The 21932-nt window shown below is 44.5% G+C and overlaps 1 protein-coding gene across 2 annotated transcripts in view; it reads left to right on the forward strand.

The window, feature by feature from the left end:
- Positions 1-285: 285 nt before the first annotated feature.
- The window catches only part of ankle2 (ankyrin repeat and LEM domain containing 2), a 30633-nt gene continuing 8986 nt past the window's right edge, over positions 286-21932 (forward strand). Inside the window, exons 1-10 of one of the 2 annotated variants that reach the window (XM_055655528.1) lie at positions 286-434; positions 3853-4301; positions 6548-6742; positions 11747-11940; positions 13310-13498; positions 14621-14743; positions 14836-14902; positions 18850-19031; positions 19977-20074; positions 20768-20958. In XM_055655528.1, the coding sequence (XP_055511503.1) occupies positions 3863-4301; positions 6548-6742; positions 11747-11940; positions 13310-13498; positions 14621-14743; positions 14836-14902; positions 18850-19031; positions 19977-20074; positions 20768-20958 (1678 nt within the window). In that variant the 5' untranslated portion in view covers positions 286-434; positions 3853-3862. The remainder of the gene's footprint in view (positions 435-3852; positions 4302-6547; positions 6743-11746; positions 11941-13309; positions 13499-14620; positions 14744-14835; positions 14903-18849; positions 19032-19976; positions 20075-20767; positions 20959-21932) is intronic. The other variant, XM_055655529.1, reaches the window with a different exon arrangement.

Below are 21932 nucleotides of genomic sequence, written 5' to 3' on the forward strand. Positions count from 1 at the left end.
CTTACTTATAATTGAGGTTAATGTTTGCACTTTAAGAGCCTGCTGGTTGTTGGGAAGATGTTGGACTTCACAATATTGTCACTGGGACTTTGCTCTGCAGTAATTGCTGTGTTGGCAACTTAAATTAAAAAACACACACACACACACACACACACACAGTGCTGCTCTGTCCTCCCACACCGGGCCAGTGACAGCGCCGCCGGCGGTGGGAGGAGCTGCTCAGTCCTCCAGCCGCCTGTGGGAGGAACAGATCGGTCCTCCCACACCGGGCCAGTGACAGCGCCGCCGGCGGTAGGAGGAGCTGCTGGGTCCCGGGCTGCGCAGGCGCGGCGCTGGGCGGGGTCCACGGCGGCCGGCGGTTTGAACGGGCGGCGGCGGCGGAGGAGGAGACGGAGACAGAGAGACGGAGACTTGTGGCCACGGCGGCCCCTCAGGTGGGTGCCGGCTTCGGGAAAGAAACATAGAGTGGGAATCTCGTGTCTCGCTGCAAGTTGGCGGCATTTGTCGCCACACACGGTCCCCAGCCCCGAGCCCGCCCTCCTGTTGTCCGCTGGGACCGCGCCAGCAAGGCCGCAGCCCTCTCTCCCTCCCTCCCGTCAGCTCTGCCTGCCACACATCAACCCTGCCCTTCAATATCCCGTCCTCCACACTTTACACAGACTGGGGGTGGGGATATAGTTACCTGTAAACACTGACTGGGTGATCAAATATAACATTCGCTCTAATTTTCATTTCATTTGTTTTCAAAGAACAGCAGAGACTTTATGCTTCAACTTATGCTTCTCCCTCACACTAACATATGGTCAGGGGTTGGGGATCATGGGATATAGTAACATATAAACAAGGACTAGATTATTCCAGTTTCACAAAAACAGTTCATTTATGCTTCAAATGACAATAGATCGGAGCTGTTCCTTCCGTACATCAATCCCAAGCATCTACATCCTCTCCATCGCACTTTATAGAAGCGTGGATTACCCACAGTTTTCAGTTCATCTGTTTTCGAATAGCAACCGAGCCAAATGCTTCCTTCAAACATCAAACCCAGGCTTCAGTATACTCTCCCTCACATTTTATAGTGACGGGGTGTGATATAGTTACCTCTAAACAATAACTGGTGATAAATTATAATATTCACCCAAGTTATCAATTAGTTCATTTGTTATCAAGGAACAGTAGAACCAGTTTCTCGTTTCCATTCCCTCTCCATCACAATTTATAGAGACTGGATGCGAGTGGAAAATAGTTACTTACAAACAAAGATTGGGTGATCAATTATAATATTCGCTCCATTTTCATGCAAACGGTTCCGTTGTGATTCAAAAGGCAGCAGAGCCAGTTTCCTCCTTCCATACATCATCGCTTCCATTCCCTCTCCCTCACACTTTATGGCGATGGGGGGGGGGGGGGGGGGGCTGAGATATAGTTACCTGTGAACAATAATTGAGTGATAATTATAATATTATCCCTAGTTTTGGAAAATCAGTTCAGTTTTTCTTCAAAGCAAAGTGGAGTTCTTCCTTCCATATGTCAACCCAATTCTCACTCCATCACAATTTATAGAAACGGGTTTCACTTACAGAGGGTGGGTGGTGGGACATAATTATCTGTAAACAGTGACTGGATGATTACAACATTCACACCTGTTTCACAAAAACAATTAATTTGGATCCATATAAGAATGTCAATGGCCCGAGTTCTCCATCTGTCTCTTTCCTTGCCAGTTGTTTAGACAATAGGCTGCAAAATAATGGAGTCACTAAACAAAGCCTATGGGGAAAATCCTGCCTATACTTTTGCAAAGACAGATTTTCCCATTGCAAAAAGAAAAGGCTAACCTGATATCTGTTTTACTCTCAATTAATTTGATGCTTTTGCTGGCCATGGATGCACTAATGTTAAAAAAATTATGTTTAATCAGGGGAACAATTCTTATATGGTGTCTGAAACGTCGTGTCTTTTGTGCTAAATATTTATCTGAGTCACAAAGTGATCATTTGGTACCAAGATCACAGCTGATTTTGTTACTTTACTTATGCTTTGATTATATTGTGCAAACTGCAATCTTTAATCAATTGATTTCAGCATATCTTAGTTCACTATATCAAAATTGCTTTCTTAGTTTAAAAAAAATGTATGAATAATTAATCTGCTGCAAAGTCTGAATCAGTAATCAGTAGGCACATGGTTTTTCATTTCATCCTCCAGTAGGATTGAGAAGGAATACAGAAAAATATGACTGGTAAAATATTAAACTTATTCAGCATTTATTAACCTTTCCATTTTAAAGGTCTTTCAAGGACTTCTTATTGACATCAAATACGGTGCCTTTTAAAGAGTGTGGCAACCTGTCAAATGTGTTGTAGAAACAAGGAACTGCAGATGCTGGTTTATCAAGGAAAGACACAAAGTGCTGGACAGGCAGCATCCCTGGAGAACATGGATAGGTGACGTTCGAAGGCTGACATACAAATATCTTCCTAATTGTTTTCAACCATTAACCATCATACCACCTTTTGGCCACATTTAATACTTTATCAATATTTAAAGATTTTATTTGTCTGTTCCAAACTTCCACATGATGATCTTTATGAGATGATCTTTACATCAGAAAGAAATATTCAGATTCACCTCTACCCCATTGTGGACATTGGACTTTGTGTAAGGAACTGGTGGACTACAATGCTGATAACTATATTCGGCACCCTGTATCTTCCCCTTTACTCTATCCATTGTACTTAAGTTTGGCTTGATTGTATTTATCGCAACATCGCCAAAATCAGACCCTCTCTCACACCTCCCGCTGCTGAAAGACTCATCCATGCCTTCATCTCCTCCTGACTGGACTACTGCAACTCACTTCTCCTTGGCATCAGCTCCACCTACATCAACCGACTCCAACTGGTCCAGAACGCAGCCGCCCGACTCATCACCCACCCCAAATCGTGGCATCACATCACTCCAGTCCTCTAGCAACTTCACTGGCTTCCCATCTCCCACCAGATCACCTACAAAATCCTGGTCCCCACCTACAAAGCCCTCCACCATCTGGCCCCCCCCATATCTCACTGACCTCCTCTCCCCTACCAACCCTCGTGGTCCCTCAGATCCACATCAGCCGGTCTCCTCTCCATCCACAAATCCAACCTCCGCAGTTTTGGGGACAGAGCCTTCTCCAGGGCAGCTCCCAGGCTCTGGAACTCCCTCCCCCAACTGATCTGCAATTCCGTGTCCCTCACCATCTTCCAGTCCCGCCTCAAGACCCATCTCTTCACCTCTGCCTATCCTTAGCCCCACGTCCCCCTCCCATTTCATCTGTGCTTGAATTGCCTCATATTGTGTTTTGAATTGAATTCTGTCTTTAAATTGTCTCTACTATTTATTTCATTCCACATACATGTTTTTCCTCTACTTGCTAAATTTTTGTAAGGTGTCCTTGAGACTCTTGAAAGGCGCCCATAAATAAAATATATTATTATTATTATAATTAATATTATCTGATCTGATCCGATAGCATTTAAACCAAAACTTTTTACTGTACCGCTATATGCATCAGGCTATTAAACACCACAACCTCCAAATAAGCTCTGAGCTACATAAACTTGGGGCATTGGGTTTGTCTTTTTGTATTATTATTGATTGTTTGTTTTATGTGTATATATTATGTGTGTGTGTATAGACACTGAAATTTTAATTTATTATATTGTTCACAGAGTACTATGTTTACATATTCTGTGGTGCTGGTGCAAGTAAGAATTTCATTGTACTTTTTTGGACATATGGCAATAAAACACTTTTGACTCTTGGCAATCATAAACCTAATGAGAAGTGCCCCCTGTTTATTTCTCCCAGGTAAAGCGGGATGGAAGCTATTTTGATTAGACTTCAGCAACTTACGCCTGCTGAGCTCAGACAAGAAATCCTTGGAGCGGGGTTGAACTGGGGACCCATAACTTCAACAACCCGTCTTATTTTGGAGAAGCGATTAGCTCAGGCTTTATTGGAAAGTCAGGGAGGAGGGGCAGCAGCTAAACCTGAAGACGACTCTGCTTTGTTCAGCTATCCCACAAGCTGCAGTTCTGTAACGTGTTTGGCTGCTTCCTATTCACCCAGTGATACACATGCCAGCAACAAAGACTGTCATGGACATGATGTGGGAGTGAACCTTCCAGACTCGCCGCAAACCGTGGATGTGAGTGGTTTACAGAATAACACTGAATTGACTTCAGAAAGATCAGCTGCCTCTCCTTTAGTTTATTATGGAGTTTGTCCGGTCTGGGATGACATTTTGTCCAGAAATGGTAAGTCTCTTAAATATTACATGATATCAAATTTAAGCATATTATAACTAGATATTGCATTAGTGTTCACAGTTACAGTTGAGGTTAGGCTTGAAGTATCAGAATACCTCCATCGTCATTAATTGATCTCCTGAAGGTATTTGCACATGACTAAAGGAAGCAACCAGGGAATGCGATGGTTTGTGATGCTTTTGCTTTATGAGATCTCGATTTAGTGCAGGTCACAGTCTGAGGATGGAGATAGCACTGATCTCACTGAATGGCAGTAGGCCATCAGAGACAAATACCTATTCTAATGATTTTTAACAGTTCTTTTTCCCCATCAGCATTTTCTCAGGAAATGAAATTAAACAAGAATTAGAATTAGCCTCCCTTTTCAAAATGGAACAGTTGAAATGTTTATTGAACCTGAAGTCTGATTTAAGCGGGAAACCAAACTTCTTCCATTGCCTCAGTCCTCAATCGCTTTGAGCCAAAGACTGGCCATCAAATCCATCCCATAATATAGGCTCTCAGTCCGAAGAAGGATCCCAAACCAAAATATCACCTATTCCTTCCCTCCAGAGATGCAGCCCATCTTGCTGAGTTACTCCAGCAATTTATGTCTACATAGGTTTTGCAATGCTTCTAAACTGCAAGTAAATGGGACTAGCTTAGATGAGCTAGACATGTAGCTTCGATCTTGGTTGGCATGGATGAGTTGGGCTGAACAGCCTGTTTCCATGATGTTATGATTCTGATTATCAACTGGCGTTATCACATCTTTCGATCCTCTCCAATTCTTACTCCTTTTTCCTCCCCTTTTGTTGTTAGATTACTGTTTCACTCGCTTTGCTGCTTGCTCTTATCTAAGCCTATAAAGAAAACGTTAACGTGCTATTTGTTGAGACGCTCATCGCAGATGAATGATATGGTGATAAAGACCAGGAGCTCAGGCCACAGATTTTCTTTCCTTCCCTTAGTGGGAAGATTTGAAACTAGTTTTAATGTCTTGGTGCTACAATATTTTAAATTGTATGAATCATTGCAGACAACGGATCAAAATATAAACCACCCTAGTCATTTAACTTTTAACTCTTTTTCTCTGTCCACTGAATGTCGTCTGACCCGCTGAGAATTTCCTTCTTTGTCGGATAAACAAGGAACTGCAGATGCGGTTATCTCGAGCAAAACACAAAGTGCTGGAGTAACACAGCGGGTCAGGCAGCATCCGTGGAGGGAATGAACAGGCGACGTCTCGGATTGGTCTGAAGAAGGGTCCAGATCTGAAATGTCGCCTATCCATGTCCTTCAGTGATGCTGCCTCACCCGCTGAGTTACTCCAGCACTTTGTGGTTTGCTCCATCACTTCGTTATTTAATTCAGATTTCCAGTAGCTATGGTTTTTTATATTTTCAACTAGAACCTTTCTCTCACTTCTGTAGTCTGCAACATTTACCATGTGAATGCCGGGTCATAGCTTGGCACAATAATGTCCACAAACCTACATGTTCAGCAACCGTGCACAGTGCCAATGAGACATACTATTGTGTCACTGCAGTTCTCACTGCGCCAGCCACTAGTTTACAATAAATCACTTACTCTGTTCATTGAGAAAGGACAGCAATAAACATGATTTAAAATCGATTACATTTCAAAGTATTATTTAAAGCAACACAGTGTCATAGAGCCGTGCAGCGTGGAAACAGGCCCTTCAGCTCAACTTGCCCAGCTATACTTCAGGCCCTTCAGCTCAACTTGCCCAGGCTGACTAATGACAGTGATTTACTCTTATGATTTTTAAAGGTGCTTATTTGTCATTGCCACTTTTTTTAGGCGATGAGAGGCAATAAGAAGCTTCTGAATTCTTGAGCATAATAAAAATTAGCTACTATTTGAGAAATGGTCCATCTTGTAATTCTGGCTGTGATTGCAGCAAATGCAAGAAATGTGTGCTTTTAAATTGAAAGCAAATAATCTATTGGTGAGCAAACCAGGGACCCAGCACGTCAGACACCTGTGGAGGGAGTCTGAAGAATGGTCTCGACCAGAAACGTCACCCGATTTCTTCTCACCAGAGATACCTGTCCCACTGAGTTACTCCAGCATTTTGTGTCTATCTACGAGGGAATGTGTTCCTTGTGTCTCCACAACTATAACAATGGCTTCAGAGACACAGAGCTGTAGTGCGTGTTCTTTGCAGGACGACCATTGGTCGACCTGCTCTTGTGATTGCTGCCTAACCTTCCTCACCTTCCCTCAAATAGATAAAGTCCATGTATATTTGGATAAGAAGGAAGCTCTTCAAGCTGTGAAGATGATGAAAGGCTCACGGTTCAAACCTTTTACAAACAAAGAAGATGCGGAGAAGTTTGCCAAAGGTATTTGTGACTACTACCCTTCGCCAACCAAACCTTCTGCCTATGTATCTGCACTAACGGGCAGTGTGATCCATAATAGAGGTAAATTTTTGTCATCATGTTTCATGAGAAATTCTGGAATTTTGAGTTTTTTCCTGTGGCTTCACAAATTTGTTTGACTTTTGCACTTAATTTTTTCAAAAAGCACATTTGTTATCCAGGGCAATTATTTTCACTGGGCTGTCCTTTGTGAAGAGATTTCTGGTACCAGGCAGTGAAAGTGCATCTTATGTATTGAATTAAGACTGTAGATTGGGTAGATCACTCTTTAAGGGCAAGTTTAGTTTAGAGACAGTATGGAAACAGGCCCTTCAGGCCACCAAGTCGACACCAACCATCGATCACCCGTGCACACTTCTATGTTATCCCACTTTCTCATCCGCTCCCTACACACTAGGGGTAATTTACAGAGACCAATCGACCTACAAACACGTATGTCTTTCGGATGCGGGAGGAAATTAAAGTACCTGGAGGAAACCCACATGGTCACAGGGAGAACATGCAGACTCCACACGGACAGCAACTGAGGTCAGGATCAAACCTAGGTCTCTGATGCTGCGAGGCAGCAGCTCCACCAGCAACGCCACTGTGCTGCCCTATTATCTTTACACAAATCTTACGTTTCTGACAAGTTTTTATTCATTGGACCTTCCAATGAATGTTTTGTGTATGAGCCTGCACTCTTTCAGAATCTGAGGTGATATTATATTCAGAAAATTATTAATAGATTTTTATTCTTGTGTATCCTTTCTTATAGTTTGCAAAAGTGTAACATTCAAGCAAAAATCATCAAAATAATTTGCTGTTTTCTTTTTCTATTTTGGGAAATCATATCTGCCAAGTTTCCCATTTATGTTTGTCAATCCATGTGGGGGGTGCAGTGATCTCATGAGCAAATAAATCTCATAGCACTCCTGACCCTGGCTTCAAATGGCCACTCTGAGTGGCGAACCAGCAGCTCCTTTTAGAATCACCCATTGCACCAGTTTAGGGGAGGGAGTTCATCATAAATAATAGAAAGTTTACATACATTATGAATGTCAGGATATGCAACAAGGTAATTTTTTTTAAAGAACCACTCTCAGCTCCACATTTACTCTGCAATTTTTGGAGCATTTTTAAAATCTACAGACTAACGTGAAAATACACACATTAGTAAAGCTTAGTGATGAAAAGAGAGTGGAAGTACAACCTGTGACATTTCTGATGACACAGTTGTTTCTGTTTATTGGAAAACTATGACTTCTGACACAAGAAATGTATAGTTCCCTGGGAGGAAGCTTCATCAACTTAAAGTGTAGACACAAGGAACTGCAGATGCTGGTTTACTATCATCAGGTCTGAAGAAGGGCCCCGACCCGAAACGTCGCCTATCCATATCCTCCAGTGTTGATGAAACAGGCGACGTTTCGGGCCAAAACCCTTCTTCAGACGGTTTTGCACGGTTTCGGCCCGAAACGTCGCCTATTTCCTTCGCTCCATAGATGCTGCTACACCCGCTGAGTTTCGCCAGCATTTTTGTGCACCTTCGATCTTCCAGCATCTGCAGTTCCTTCTTGAACTCCTCCAGAGATGATGCCTGACCCGCTGAGTTACTCCAGCACGCTGTGTCTTTTTTTCATTCGCTCGTTGTCGAGCAGAATTGCAAGTCGTTTTTCCGTTTCTATTTTCATGCCAGCATGGTAGTGCTGCTACCATGGAGCTGTGGTTAGATGTAGGCCGAGGATGCTCCTTGCATCAGGGGGTTATCTTTCCTCTTCCCACATTGTGGGTTTTCCATTGGGAGCTGCCGGACAAATCCTTATGGCCAGCTTTCTGCTATTTGCAAACATCACCATAGTATGTTTCCATACTTTCCTCTGAAATCATATTGCTTGCATTGCAAGATTTTCTTTCTCTGAGAACTCTACCGTGACTTTGGATTGATTTAAAATAGGATCCCATTTCACATTGATAAATACTTCAGGGTAGTATTAATTAGAACTAAAAAGAAGATGCAGCATAAAAATACAGCAGTCAGCTCCAGCAGTCCAATCCGAGTGGTGATGCCATCGAGTGTGGCAGCCTCGCCTGCAGCTGTTCGTACTTTCATCCTTTGAGTTTTTAGTCCGTCAAAAAGTTTTGTTGTGGAGATCATTTAATCTTTTTATCTGGGGGGGGGTGGAGAGGGAAACTGTTTTCACAGTCGCTACCTGGGTCGAGGATGCATCTTTCCTTCGAGCCGCACCTTCGCCCCCTCCTCGTGACCTGCCATCTGGATTGGCACGGCCTTTCCCGCCGGAGACCGGCCAGAGCTTCAGCTTCAGCAGCGGCGCAGCAGAAGTACCATCGCGGAGCGGGCGATGCCTTATTATGGTCGCCATGTTGGAAGCTCCGGAGTGCTGGGTCTGCTGACTTTAACATCATGGAGCTGTGGTCTGTGGAGCTTCCAGCCGCGGGCAGCGCTGACTTTAACATCGCAGAGCCCTGGGATCTTTCGCCGAGGTCGCCAGTCTTGGAGCTCCGCCCAGCTCGGCCTGTGGACTTCGGGAGCCGCGGTCTCCGTTAGGAAGCGGCTGATTGGGAATTCCAAGCTGCTGAGAGTGTTCTTCCGACGGTGGAGTACCATCATCCTGCGAGAGGGCCTGAAACATCGGGCCATCCGTAGCGGCGACTGCGGAGGCCTCAATAGGCCCCGACCACGGGTGAACAAGAGGAAGAGGGCTGAACTTTGTTGCCTTCCCTCACAGTGGGAAACGTTGATTCTGCTGTGGGGGATGTTTTATGTTTAATGTTAAATTCTATAGTGTTGTGTTGATCTTATTTGTGTGCTGCATGGTAACTCAAATTTCACTGCACCAATTGGTGTATGTGGCAATAAATGTTCTTTGTCCATGTGGATGTGCCCTTCACATCTTCTCTAATCCTGCTATCCCCTTCCTCCACAAATAGTCATCTTGCCTTCCTTCAAATGCCTCTGTACAGTTTGCCTTCAGTTCCACCCTTGATATCGAGTTCCATATCCTGAGCATTCTGCTAGAAAATACCCTTTTTTCATTGAATTCCCCGTTTGATTTCTTGTTGGCAGTTTTACATTTAGTCCCTTTCTGAAACTACTCTGAGACTGCTCCAAAACCTTTTAAAAACATTTAAAGACTTTAGTTAGGATACACCTGCAGGTGTATCTAGGATAGCAGGTACTATCACATGTTTAAGAAACTTTTGGACAGGTACATGGATAGGACTGTTTTGAAAGTAAGCATGCAGCTTCATTGCGAGAGGATTTGAGTTTCGGAGCAAGGAGGTCCTACGGCAGTTGTACAGGGCACAGGTTTGACTGTACCTGGAGTATTGTATGCAGTTTTGTCCTCTAATTTTAGGAAGGACTTTATTGCTATTGAGGGAGTGCAGCGTAGGCTCACCGGGTTAATTCCCGGGATGGCGGGACTGACATGATGAAAGAACGGGTCAACTGGGCTTGTAATCACTGGAATTTAGAAGGATGAGAGGGGACCTTATAGAAACATAAAATTCTTAAAGGATTGGACAGGCTAGATGCAAGTAAAATGTCCCTGATGTTGGGAGAGTCGGGAACCAAGGGTTATAGTTTAAGAATAAGGGTTATGCCATTTGGGACAGAGATGGGGAAAAACTTTTTCACCCAGAGAGTTGTGATTCTGTGGAATTCTCTGTCACAGAAGGCAGTGGAATTCGCTGGATGGTTTCAAGAACGAGTTAGATTTAGCTCTTAGGGCCAAAGGAATCAAGGGATATGGGGACAAAGCAGGTACTGATTTAGGATGATCAGCCATGATCATATTGAATAGCGGTGCTGGCTTGAAGGGCCGAATGGCCTAAACCTGCAGCTATTTTCTATTTCTATGTTTAGAGGGATATGAGCCAAACGCAGGCAAGTGGGAAAAGTGTAGATGGGCCATAACGTGCAGGAAATAAGTGCTCATTTAAATCGAAGGTAGACACAAAATGCTGGGGTAACTCAGCGGGACAGGCAGCATCTATTTCCAAGTTTCTTGTGTTTGCAGATAACTTTCTTACCAAGAAATTTGGCTTGTTCTTCTTCAATTGGCTGTTTGATGCCTGTTTGCCAATTTGATTTAAGGAAACCCACATGTTGATTTGGCTGAATGTAATTTGTTAAATAATTCGTTCTTTTGGATGTGGTGAAAATGACCACATAATATATCTGGTTCATTTTAATTTTCTTGGGAAAATTAGTTTTCCTAACATTAATTTGCATGATCAGACTTTAACTTCTGCAGTACTTGTGCATATTTGTTTCGTATAATCGAGAATTTTTCTCGATATTAAGTGCAAATGAGGCTGCAGCAGCGGAGGAAGATGGACACCCTTCGAGGGGATATAGGAGAATAAACAAATGGAAGAAGTTTAAAAAAAAATTATGCATGATCATATTGACATAGCTTGATGTCTTCCCTAAAATATAATGTAGATGCCCTTATGAAATGCGCTGACTGATAAATATCAGTGCTTTGTTAGGCCCTTGTGGTTAAGGGGATCAGGGATATGGAGAGAAGGCAGGTACGGGATACTGAGTTGGATGATCAGCCATGATCATATTGAATGGCGGTGCAGGCTCGAAGGGCCGAATGGCCTACTCCTGCACCTAATTTCTATGTTTCTATCTCTGCAGAGAAGGAATGGGTGACGTTTTGGGTCGAGACCCTTCTTCAGACATGTTGGTCAGTGGGCAATTTGGACCGATGGGCCTATTTCCATGCTGTACCACTCTTTGACTTCAAGCTTCTCTTTGTAAGAGAAAGAGGCACCATCTAGTATTCCCCTAATAGGTATAATCTCACATTTCTGGTGCCATCCCCATAATATCTCCAGCATCTTGTTTATAATCTGAAAACCAGGAGTGTATTCCATGGGATTGAAGGGTAATTTGGTCAAAGTTTTCAAGATATGCAGAGGAAAAGATGAGATGGGGGGAAACTAATTACTAATTTGATCATTTTAGAAATGGCCCCCTCCAGTTAAGGTAACATGTTTGACTTTTATATGTATAATTAAATGTTCTACCAGATTGCCTGAATTCTCTGGAACTGGAAGCCACCAACAGGGAGCGAGCCAACAGTTATAAAAGTCCACGCTCTCAGGACTTAACATCAAAGCTGCGGAAAGCTGTTGAAAAAGGAGACAAGGCTGCCTTTCTTGAACTTGTGTGGAGTAATCCACGTTACCTCATTGGTTCTGGAGACAACCCGACAGTTCTGCAGGTTTGAGGATTAGACCTTCTTGTCCAATGATTGTTAGACATCATGACGATTCATGAAAACGATAAATTAGCATGATTTTGTTGCTTCTTTAGCTTATTGATCTCTGTAGGAAATGCTGATAGCTGCAAGCATATTGGGCAGGTTTATAACATGTTTAACCCAAGAGCTTACATACTGGGGAAGTATGGTGGGAAAAGAGGCCAACATGGTGAAGGTAAATATAGGAGAGGCAATAAATAGATTTAAGAAGAGTTTAGATTACAAGGCATAGCTTGCTGAAGTGAAGACAAACACAGGAAGTTGTAAAACCAGGCTGAGGGCAATAAAACTGATCTGGAATTGAAGGCGTCCTTTATTGCACCCATTTGTCAAACAATGACATTTGGACAGGTACATGGACAGGAAAAGTTGAGAGGGATATGAGCCAAATACAGGCAGGTGGGACTAGTGTAGATGGGGCATCTTGGTTGGCATGGGGCAAAGTTAGGCTGAAGGGCTGTATGTCTCTAACTAAATGGGAGAATTGTTTTCTAAATGACATGGAACAGAAGGTTAAGGATAACTGGGTAAAAGGATGAAAGACGACAAAGAAACATTGATCACTGATGATTTATTTTAAAAATGTAAAATCTGTATTGTGTCACAAGAATATAAAAAAGCTGTGGGTGCTGTGAATCACTGAAGCCCTCTGGGTTTTCTCGGAGTATTTCCCAGTATATATTAATAAGGCCTTGAATAAACGGACTTGTTTGTGAAACCCGCCACTGCTCTACGAGATTGTCTTTGTGTGCTGACCTGATCCAGGACAAACAGCCAATTCCTTCCATCACCACCAAGCTTCGTCACTGAGTAATTTGAACGTTTGAAAAAAAAAAATCACCGTCATGAACCCCAATTCAGATTTTAAAAGGGAAATGTTGTTAATTAGCGTAAATAAAAAGAACAGATTTGTGTTGTGGTTACAGGAAGTGCAGTCTGGCATTTCACCATGCTGACTGAGCACAGGGAAGGCAAGTTCCTTGGTCACAGTGGTGATGTTGGTTTTACCAGTGATCCAGATGCTTTATGGTTTGTGTGGGTATCTTTCGGCTGGCTATAATTTGGCTTGTCTGACTTAGATCCTGGTGATGTAGTATTTCATTCAGTGGGTACTTGCCAATACCCACCGATCTTTCACAGGGAAGCACGGAAAAATGTTAAATCAAACTAAATCAGCAGGAAAGTATGTTCCATAAGAACTTCTAAATACAGACATGGGGATATTAGGAATGGTAGCAGGAGTTTGCCAAACAGGTGGGCGAGGAGATAAGGGAGATGCTGCAATCATCTGATTCCTACAGGTAACGAGACACTTGTCTATAAATCACAGGAAGGATGTCGCTACAATGCCATGCACGTCGCTGCTAAAGAGAATCAGCCGCAAATCTGTCAGTTTCTACTGGAGACATTGGAAAGTCGTGAATTCATGCTGCTGATGTATCCTGATGATGATGAAGTTATGCTGCAAAAACGCATCAAATACATAGTTGACCTTTATCTCAACACTCCTGATAAACGGGTTAGTATTACAACTCCTCCCTCAATTAATGTTTGTGACTCACTGTTTCCCAAAAGTCCCTTTTAAAAAAATAAAAATGCATTGTTTGCAATTAAATACTGATGGTTCAGTTAAAAAAATAATCTAAACTGACCCACTAATTAGATTTGTTTTAAGAAAGAACTGCAGATGCGGGACAAATCGAGGGTAGACAAAAATGCTGGAGAAACTCAGCGGGTAAGGGTCACCTATTCCTTTGCTCCATAGAAGCTGCCTCAGCCGCTGAGTTTATGCCCTGAAACATCACCTATTCCTTCGCTCCATAGATGCTGCCTCAGCCGCTGAGTTTCTGCCCTGAAACATCACCTATTCCTTCGCTCCATAGATGCTGCCTCAACCGCTGAGTTTCTGCAGCATTTTTGTCTACCTTCAACTAATTAGATTTGGTAATGGAGACACAATGAACTGCAGATGCTGGAATCTTGAGCAAAATACAAAGTGCTGGAGTAACTTAGCAGGTCAGGTAGCATCTCTGGAGGACATGGATCGGCAAGGTTTTGGTTGGGGCCCTTGTTCAGATTTGGTTATGCTGAGCTGAGAACACTGGAATCTTAAAACTTGAGTTGAACATGAAAGAACCTTACCAATGTGAATAGAACAGTAGATCACAGAAACAGGCCCTCTGTGTCCACGCCCAAAATGATGCCAGGTTAAACTAATCTCCTCGGCCTGTACTGGTCCATATCCTTCCCTTCCTGCATATCCCAAAGCATCTTAAACACCAATGTGGCGGCTCCCAAGGATCGGGCCATCCCAACTATCAAACCCCACGGCACAGGAATGGTTCAGTCCAGAGGCGACCCTTAACCAGAGGGATTAAAGGCAATGGTTTGGGTGCCATGTTCCTCTCCTGGAAGGACATAATAAAAGGTACCTCCCGAAACACCTGGTTCCTCGTTTTCATTTCGGGACCTATGCCCCACACCACCATAATTTCTGCCTCCATGCAGCTCATTCCAGGCACTGTTAAAAAAAAACTTAGTTCGCACATCTCCTTTAAACTTTGCTCCTCCATTGATATCCACCTCTCATGAACAAATATTGAAAAATACACTTGCAAAAATTCTCTGCTCTTGCTTTCAGGGCTTTGACACTCCACTGCACTTTGCCTGTAAGTTTGGACATGCCGAGGTAGTTAACATCTTATGCTCCCATCCCGATATCTGCAAAGTTTCGAAGAACGCCTACGGATCTACTCCTATGGAGGTAAGGTTTCAGGTTTTTTTTGCTCCTTTAGAACATGCTGAGCTTGAATTTCATTGGCCAACTCGGGTTTGATCATTCATTTCTGCTCTCAGGTTATTTGTGAACGGAATAAAGCTGAATCTGACGAAGTAAAGGGAAAAATCAGAGAATATTTACAAGGTTAGTCACCATGGATATAATAAAAGCTGTGTACTTGTGCACAATACTGATAATTATTATATCATATAGTCTTTGTGGCCTCAGAGGTGCTTATAGCTCTTTATCCACTCTCTGTAGTTTAAAAAGTATGACCCATAAAATCATTGAAGTATTTGTGAGGTTTGAGGGAAGGCTGGACACAGGAGCAGCTGAAGATGGGTGGAGATCTAAAATGGCATCCCTCATTATCAAATAAATCCAGAAATTCAAACATATTTCCAAACTGGGACAAATATATATTTTCATTGCAGGGCAGTTTGTTGGGTGCACTGTAGGTAGAAGTGTTCCTGTGAATGGGGGTAGGCCAAGTGGGGGAGAGAAAAAAGGGAATTCAATCTTGCTGTATTGTTAAAACTGTACTTCCCAGATTCCACCAGCATGTCTCCTGCCCAACCAGAGGAAACAATATTCTGGACTTAGTATATACTAATATTACTGAAGCCTACAAAGCCCTCCCCCTCCCCCACCTGGGACAGTCTGACCACCTCTCTCTGTTCCTGCTCCCCAAATACACACCTCTAATCAGACGTGTGAAACCTACCGTGAGGACAGTGAAGGTTTGGCCTGAGGGGGCTGTCTCTGTTTTACAGGAACAGTTTCAGCAAACAGACTAGAGTCTGTTTGCCACCCAGGCCACCTTCAACTCCCAAGTGGACATCAACTCATACACCTCAACCGTTTTGGACTATATAAAATTCTGCACTGACAACGTCACTACCCACAAAGAGATAAAGACCTTCCCTAACCAGAAGCGGTGGATGAGCAGGGAGGTCAGACTCCTGCTGAAGGCTCGCGATGCCGCTTTCAGATCTGGCAACGCTGAGAGATACAGCTCATCCAGGGCCAATCTGAAAAAGGGAATTAGGAATGCTAAACTCAATCACAAACGGCGGATCGAGGAGCATTTCCAAAACAACTCCGACCCCAGGCGCATGTGGCAAGGAATCAAATCCATTGCCGATTACCATAAAGTTAACATCCCCCTCCCCAGACAACGCCTCCCTCCCTGACGAGCTAAACCACTTCTATGCTCGCTTACTCCAGCCATCAAAGTTGCTCCATCCCCGAACGAACAACCCCTCAGTCTCTCCACCTTTGCTGTACTAGATGCACCGAGCAAGGTGAATGAGCACAAAGCTGCCGGCCCCGATGGCATCCCCGGGCGGGTGCTCAGGGCATGTGCTGGACAACTATCCCTGGTCTTCACCGACATTTTCAATCTCTCACTGGCCCAGGGTGTCGTCCCCACTTGCCTCAAGACATCAACCATTGTGCCAGTGCCCAAACAATCAGCTACAGGGAGTCTCAACGACTTCCGCCCAGTGGCACTCACCCCTGTCATTGCAAAGTGCTTTGAGTGGCTGATCCTGGCTCACCTCAAAGCAAGCCTCCCCCCCACACTGGACCCCCATCAGTTTGTCTACCAGACCAACAGGTCTACAGAGGACACCATATCGGTGGCCCTACACTCTGCCCTGACCCACCTGGACAGCAATAACACCTACATCAGGCTGCTGTTCATTGATTTCAGCTCCGCCTTTAACACCGTCATCCCCGCTAGCTTGATCACCAAACTCAGCGGACTTGGCATCTTCACCTCGCTCTGCAATTGGACACTGGATTTCCTCACCAACAGACCACAGTCTGTTAGGGTCAACAACCTCACCTCCTCCACTATAACACTGAACACCGGCATGCCACAGGGCTGTGTGCTCAGCCCTCTCCTCTACTCCCTCTTCACCCATGACTGCATCCCTAAGAATGGCTCCAACGCCATTATTAAATTTGCCGACAATACCACGGTGGTAGGACTGATCAGTGACAACGACGAGTCAGCCTCAGGGCGGAGGTCCAGCACCTGGCAGCCTGGTGTGCCAACAATAACCTCGTCCTCAACTCCAAGAAGACGAAGGAATTTATTGTTGACTTCAGGAAGAACAGAGGGGGCAGACATACCCCCATCCATATAAACAGGACTGAGGTGGAGCGCGTCTCCAACTACAAATTCCTTGGGGTACACTTCTCGGAGGATCTGTCCTGGTCCCTCAATACCTCCAAACTGATCAAAAAGGCGCAGCAGCGCCTTTACTTCCTGAGGAGGCTCAAGAAAACTCACCTGTCCCCCCGGATCCTGACCAACTTTTACCGCTGTACCATCGAAAGCATCCTGACCACCTGCTTCACGGTATGGTACAGCAGTTGCACCGTAGCTGACAGGAAGGCACTACAACGGGTGGTGAAAACCGCTCAGCACATCATCGGTGCCCCACTCCCTGCCATGGATGCCCTCCACCGAAAACGGTGTCTGAGACGGGCTGGGAAGATCACAACACAATCACATTGCTGAACTCGGAGTCCCGCCGATAGATTTCTCCAGTCTCTCCGTCCACATTGTTTGCTTATTCTGTATTTTTATTTCTATATTGCACTATTACTACGAACAGACGATAAACTGCATTTTGTTGTACCCATACTTGTATCTGTGCGATGACAATAAAGTTGAATTGACTTGAATTGACTAGGAGGAAGAGCTTGCCTTGTGACAACATTGGTTTTGTTGCAGTAACTTTACCTGCAAAGATGTTGCCTGGGAGCATGGCAGTCACAGAGACTCTCATAAGATTTATGAAGTACCTAGACCACCACTTGTGTTGCCTGGGCACTAAAAGCCATGAAGCAAGTGCTTGTGCATGGAATTAGTGCAGATGGAGACGTGATGGTCATCATGGGTGTTGTGGGCCTGATTCTCTGCAGACTGACTGTTTTCATAAAGGGCCAACGATATGCAAGTGTTTAATAAGTGTATCCCGCCAGTTGCACTGATATCACCCCAGAAGGTGGTGCTATTTCTGTCTTGTAGCTCCATGCTTACAGATCTGTTTGTGCCTCTCTCAGCTTATAAAAATATTGATGAAGTCTCTGTCATTTTGCTGTGTCAGAATTGTTTTCTGTGAAAACAGAATGACCTATTAACTTTATTTAAACGCTGATCAGACATTGTAATGGGCTGTGAGATATAGTCACGATAACCACAGTGTAGCTCTTGCCTCAATCCCTCTCTTACAGCTACCTTGCACACCGCTGGGTGCCTTCAGACTGTGCTTATCCTTGAAGTGCTTTGTTCTTTTAGTTTAGAGATACTGCATGGAAACAGGCCCTTCGGCCCACCAAGTCCACGCTGACCAACAATCACCTACTCACACTCTTTCTATGTTATCCTACTCTTGCACCTATTGTCTATTGTCTATTGTCCCCATGTTAGATGCATTTTACAGAGGCCAATTAACCCACAAACCCACACACCCACACACCTTTGGGATGCGGGAGGAAACCGGAGCACCCGGTGGAAACCTATGCAGTCACAGGAAGAACCTGGAAACTCCACATAGACAGCACCCGAGGTCAGGATCGAACCCTGGTCTCTGGCATGGTGAGGCAGCGGCTCCACCCGTTGCGCCCCTGTGCCGTTACTTTTTACCAACATTGTACTTGTACTCTATTGTGCTTATGTATGACTGTGCTTATCTACAGTGTGATTTTACTGAATTGGATGCAAAACAAAGATTTTCACTGAAACATAGAAACATAGAAATTAGGTGCAGGAGTAGGCCATTCGGCCCTTCGAGCCTGCACCGCCATTCAATATGATCATGGCTGATCATCCAACTCAGTATCCCGTACCTGCCTTCTCTCCATACCCCCTGATCCCCTTAGCCACAAGGGCCACATCTAACTCCCTCTTAAATATAGCCAATGAAGTGGCCTCAACTACCCTCTGTGGCAGAGAGTTCCAGAGATTCACCACTCTCTGCGTGAAAAAAGTTCTTCTCATCTCGGTTTTAAAGGATTTAAAACCCAGGTACGTGACCATAATGTGTGATCATTGAGGTGCCAGTATTGTGTTTCAGATCGATGTTATGTGCCATTGCTGAGAGACATTGACAACTCATCCCCACCTATCATCGCTCCTCCCTGGTCACCTGATGCATCCGATAGGCTTCTCTGTTCGTCATTTCACAAACACTCTGGCAATCCTAAAGATCCAGTTATGGCAGTCAAGGCATTTGCAGGACCCATGTCTCCTTGCAAGGTACTTTTTAAAATTACATTTCTCACATTTTCTTACACGTTGACTCGACAAAGCATTTAAAATACTTCCTGTTGGTTTACGTAAATCTTGGTATGTTCTAAATGCTGAGAATTATGATGTGCGGCGAGCATTTGGCCGTTTATGCACCACGTCTGTAATTGCAGGAAGTTGATTGATTTATTGATCGACTTTCCACACAGACAGCACCCGAGGTCAATATCGAGCCCGAGTCTCAGGCGCCGTGAGGCAGCAGCTCAACCAGCTGCGCCATTGTGCCGCCCATTTTTTTGCATCCTTGTATGAAATCTGCAGACAAAGTAAACATCTTTGCTCACAGGCCGTTTGCAATTCCCTCTCCTGTATGGCTCATGTCCCTGTATCCTTGCTGGTAGGAGTCATTCTTGAAGAGCAAGAAAGGCCAACTCACAAGAGGGGGGTGGGGTAACAGCAGCGAATACTCAGTGTGCAGCCCCTGTGGACTAACAACGACACTGAGTTAATGTTTCAGTCCAAATTATTTTCATTGAAGACAAAAGCAATGAGAGATTTGAATTGAAATATGCAGCATGGAAACGGCTCCTTCGGCCCACCGAGTCCACGCCGACCATCAATCAGCAGCTCAGTAGCGTAGCGGGTAGAGCCGCTGCCTCGCAGTGCCGGAGATCCAGATTATGACCAGCTGTTGTCTGTGTGGAGTTTGCATGTTCTCTCTGTGATTGCATGGGTTTCCTCCGGGTGCTCCTATGTTCCTCTCACATTCAAAGACATTTGGGTTTGTAGGTTAAATGGCCTTTGTAAATTGTTGCGACTGTCAGGAGTGGATGAGAAAGTGGGAGAATATAGAACTAGTGTGAGTGGGTGATCGATGGTGGCCGTGGACTCTGGGTCAAGGGGGCCTGTTTATTTATCGCTACTCTTGCAATGTTTCCCTCTCCTTCAAATCAGGCGAGTGAATTTCGGCGCGTGTGGAAAACTCCGTCCCGAGAGAGTGCAAGCCAGTTTAAAAAGACCGATGCAGATCGAGGCTACGAGCGAGTGGGAAGGTAAGGACAACATAGTGAAGAAATGTAGTAGGCAAGAGTAATACCAGGGATCTGGAAGGACTCAGCATGAAACCACTGTCTGATTGGGACAAGCTAGTTCTGAAAGTCTGAACTTTCTTCAGATGCCGTTTGTCGATTTCCTCCACAGATGCTGCCTGACTCGCTGAGTCCCTCCAGCACTTTGATTTGCTCAGACTTCTGGATCAGATCACTTTGGCTGGAGTGCTTCAATGGCTACACACTTAGGCCACCAGAGCATGACAAACCATGACAGGATTTCCCCAGCAGTTAACCAGCCCACTCATGCTTCCATTGAACCCAACCCAAGCAGGAGTTGGTGCTTTTAAAGAAAAAGAGAAAGTAAACTGTGCCTGGTACCCAAAAGATCTTTGCAGTGGATATTAAATAGTACACAGGATTAAAATGAAGCAATGAGCTCGGAGATTGGTGGGGAATTCGTCTAGAGCAACTCCCTGCTGAGAGAATCACTACATTGATCCATGCATCACTCGCTCACACTCTCTCTCACACACACACACATTTGTCTTTGGTACAATCGTCACGTATTGTAATTTTGTTAACTGCTTTTTAATAACAGACATTCAGCTTGTGAAAAATAAAAGAGCTGTTGTGATTCTTACATTGTTACGACTTCAATAAGAACTCATGCAATGCAGGAACTTTTCATTTCAGGGACATAGCTCATGAACTGGGGCATCCATGGGCTGAATACTGGGAATTTCTTGGCTGTTTTATTGATCTGGCAGCACCAGAAGGAATCAGAAAAGTTGAAGAATATCTGAGCAAAAAAGAATTGAGTAAAAACTCTGAACAGGAAGGAGACATCTACATCTGTAATAGATTCAAGAGTCCCCCACCAAGTGGTGAGTACAAAACTGTAGGGCACGGGGCAGGGCACGGGGGCAGGGCTGGGCGGGGGGGGGGGGCCTTGGGCAGGGCACGGGGGCAGGGCACAGGGGGGGGGGGCCTTGGGCAGGGCACGGGGGCAGGGCTGGGCGGGGGGGGGCCTTGGGCAGGGCACAGGGGGGGGGGCCTTGGGCAGGGCACAGGGGGGGGGGCACGGGGGCAGGATTCCCAACGACCACGAGAAACAAGTCAACGTACACGTCGCAGCTGTGGAATTAGCACTTCCAAGGTCGGCCTGGGCGGCTCGTGTCGGTAAAGTCGTGCCAGAATTACAAACATTGGGGAGGAGGGACTGCAAAGTTTTGCTCTGAAAACTAAATATTCATATGAAGCGTGTGTGAATGTGTGTGTGAATGTGTGTGTGGGCCATTCTTTGGAAAGTGTGCCCAAAATGTCACACACGTGACCAGATGTCCTCACATAAAAGTAACACATTACAAATATTCTTGTAAGAGATTCATCTTATTCACCTACAGAACTATAGTGCATGTCTGCTAAAGATGTGAACATTCTAGCTTTTTAAAATTCAGTTTGTAAGATAAAACTTTGAGTTATGAAAAAGATGCTTCCGTGTGCGGTCACACACGTGACCAGTCCTATTTGACCCCTGACCCTAAACAAACATTGCCAGCATAACATATAAAAATTTCGCTTGATAAACCGTAAAAAATATGGGTCATATATACAGTACAAAACAATATACCTGTAATTCTTTCAGAATTAGTAGAGATGGATTCCGTAATGTTTCATATTTTTGGTCACGCACGTGACTAAGAATGGCCCATGTATGTACAGATACGCAGATGTACGTGCACAGGCACATGCGCACATACACACTCACGCACATACAGGCACATGTACCAGCACATACACATATACGCACATACACACTCATGCACATACAGGCACATGTACCAGCACATACACATGC

The sequence above is a fragment of the Leucoraja erinacea genome, chromosome 25, assembly GCF_028641065.1.
Source record: "Leucoraja erinacea ecotype New England chromosome 25, Leri_hhj_1, whole genome shotgun sequence".
Classification (NCBI taxonomy): domain Eukaryota; kingdom Metazoa; phylum Chordata; class Chondrichthyes; order Rajiformes; family Rajidae; genus Leucoraja; species Leucoraja erinaceus.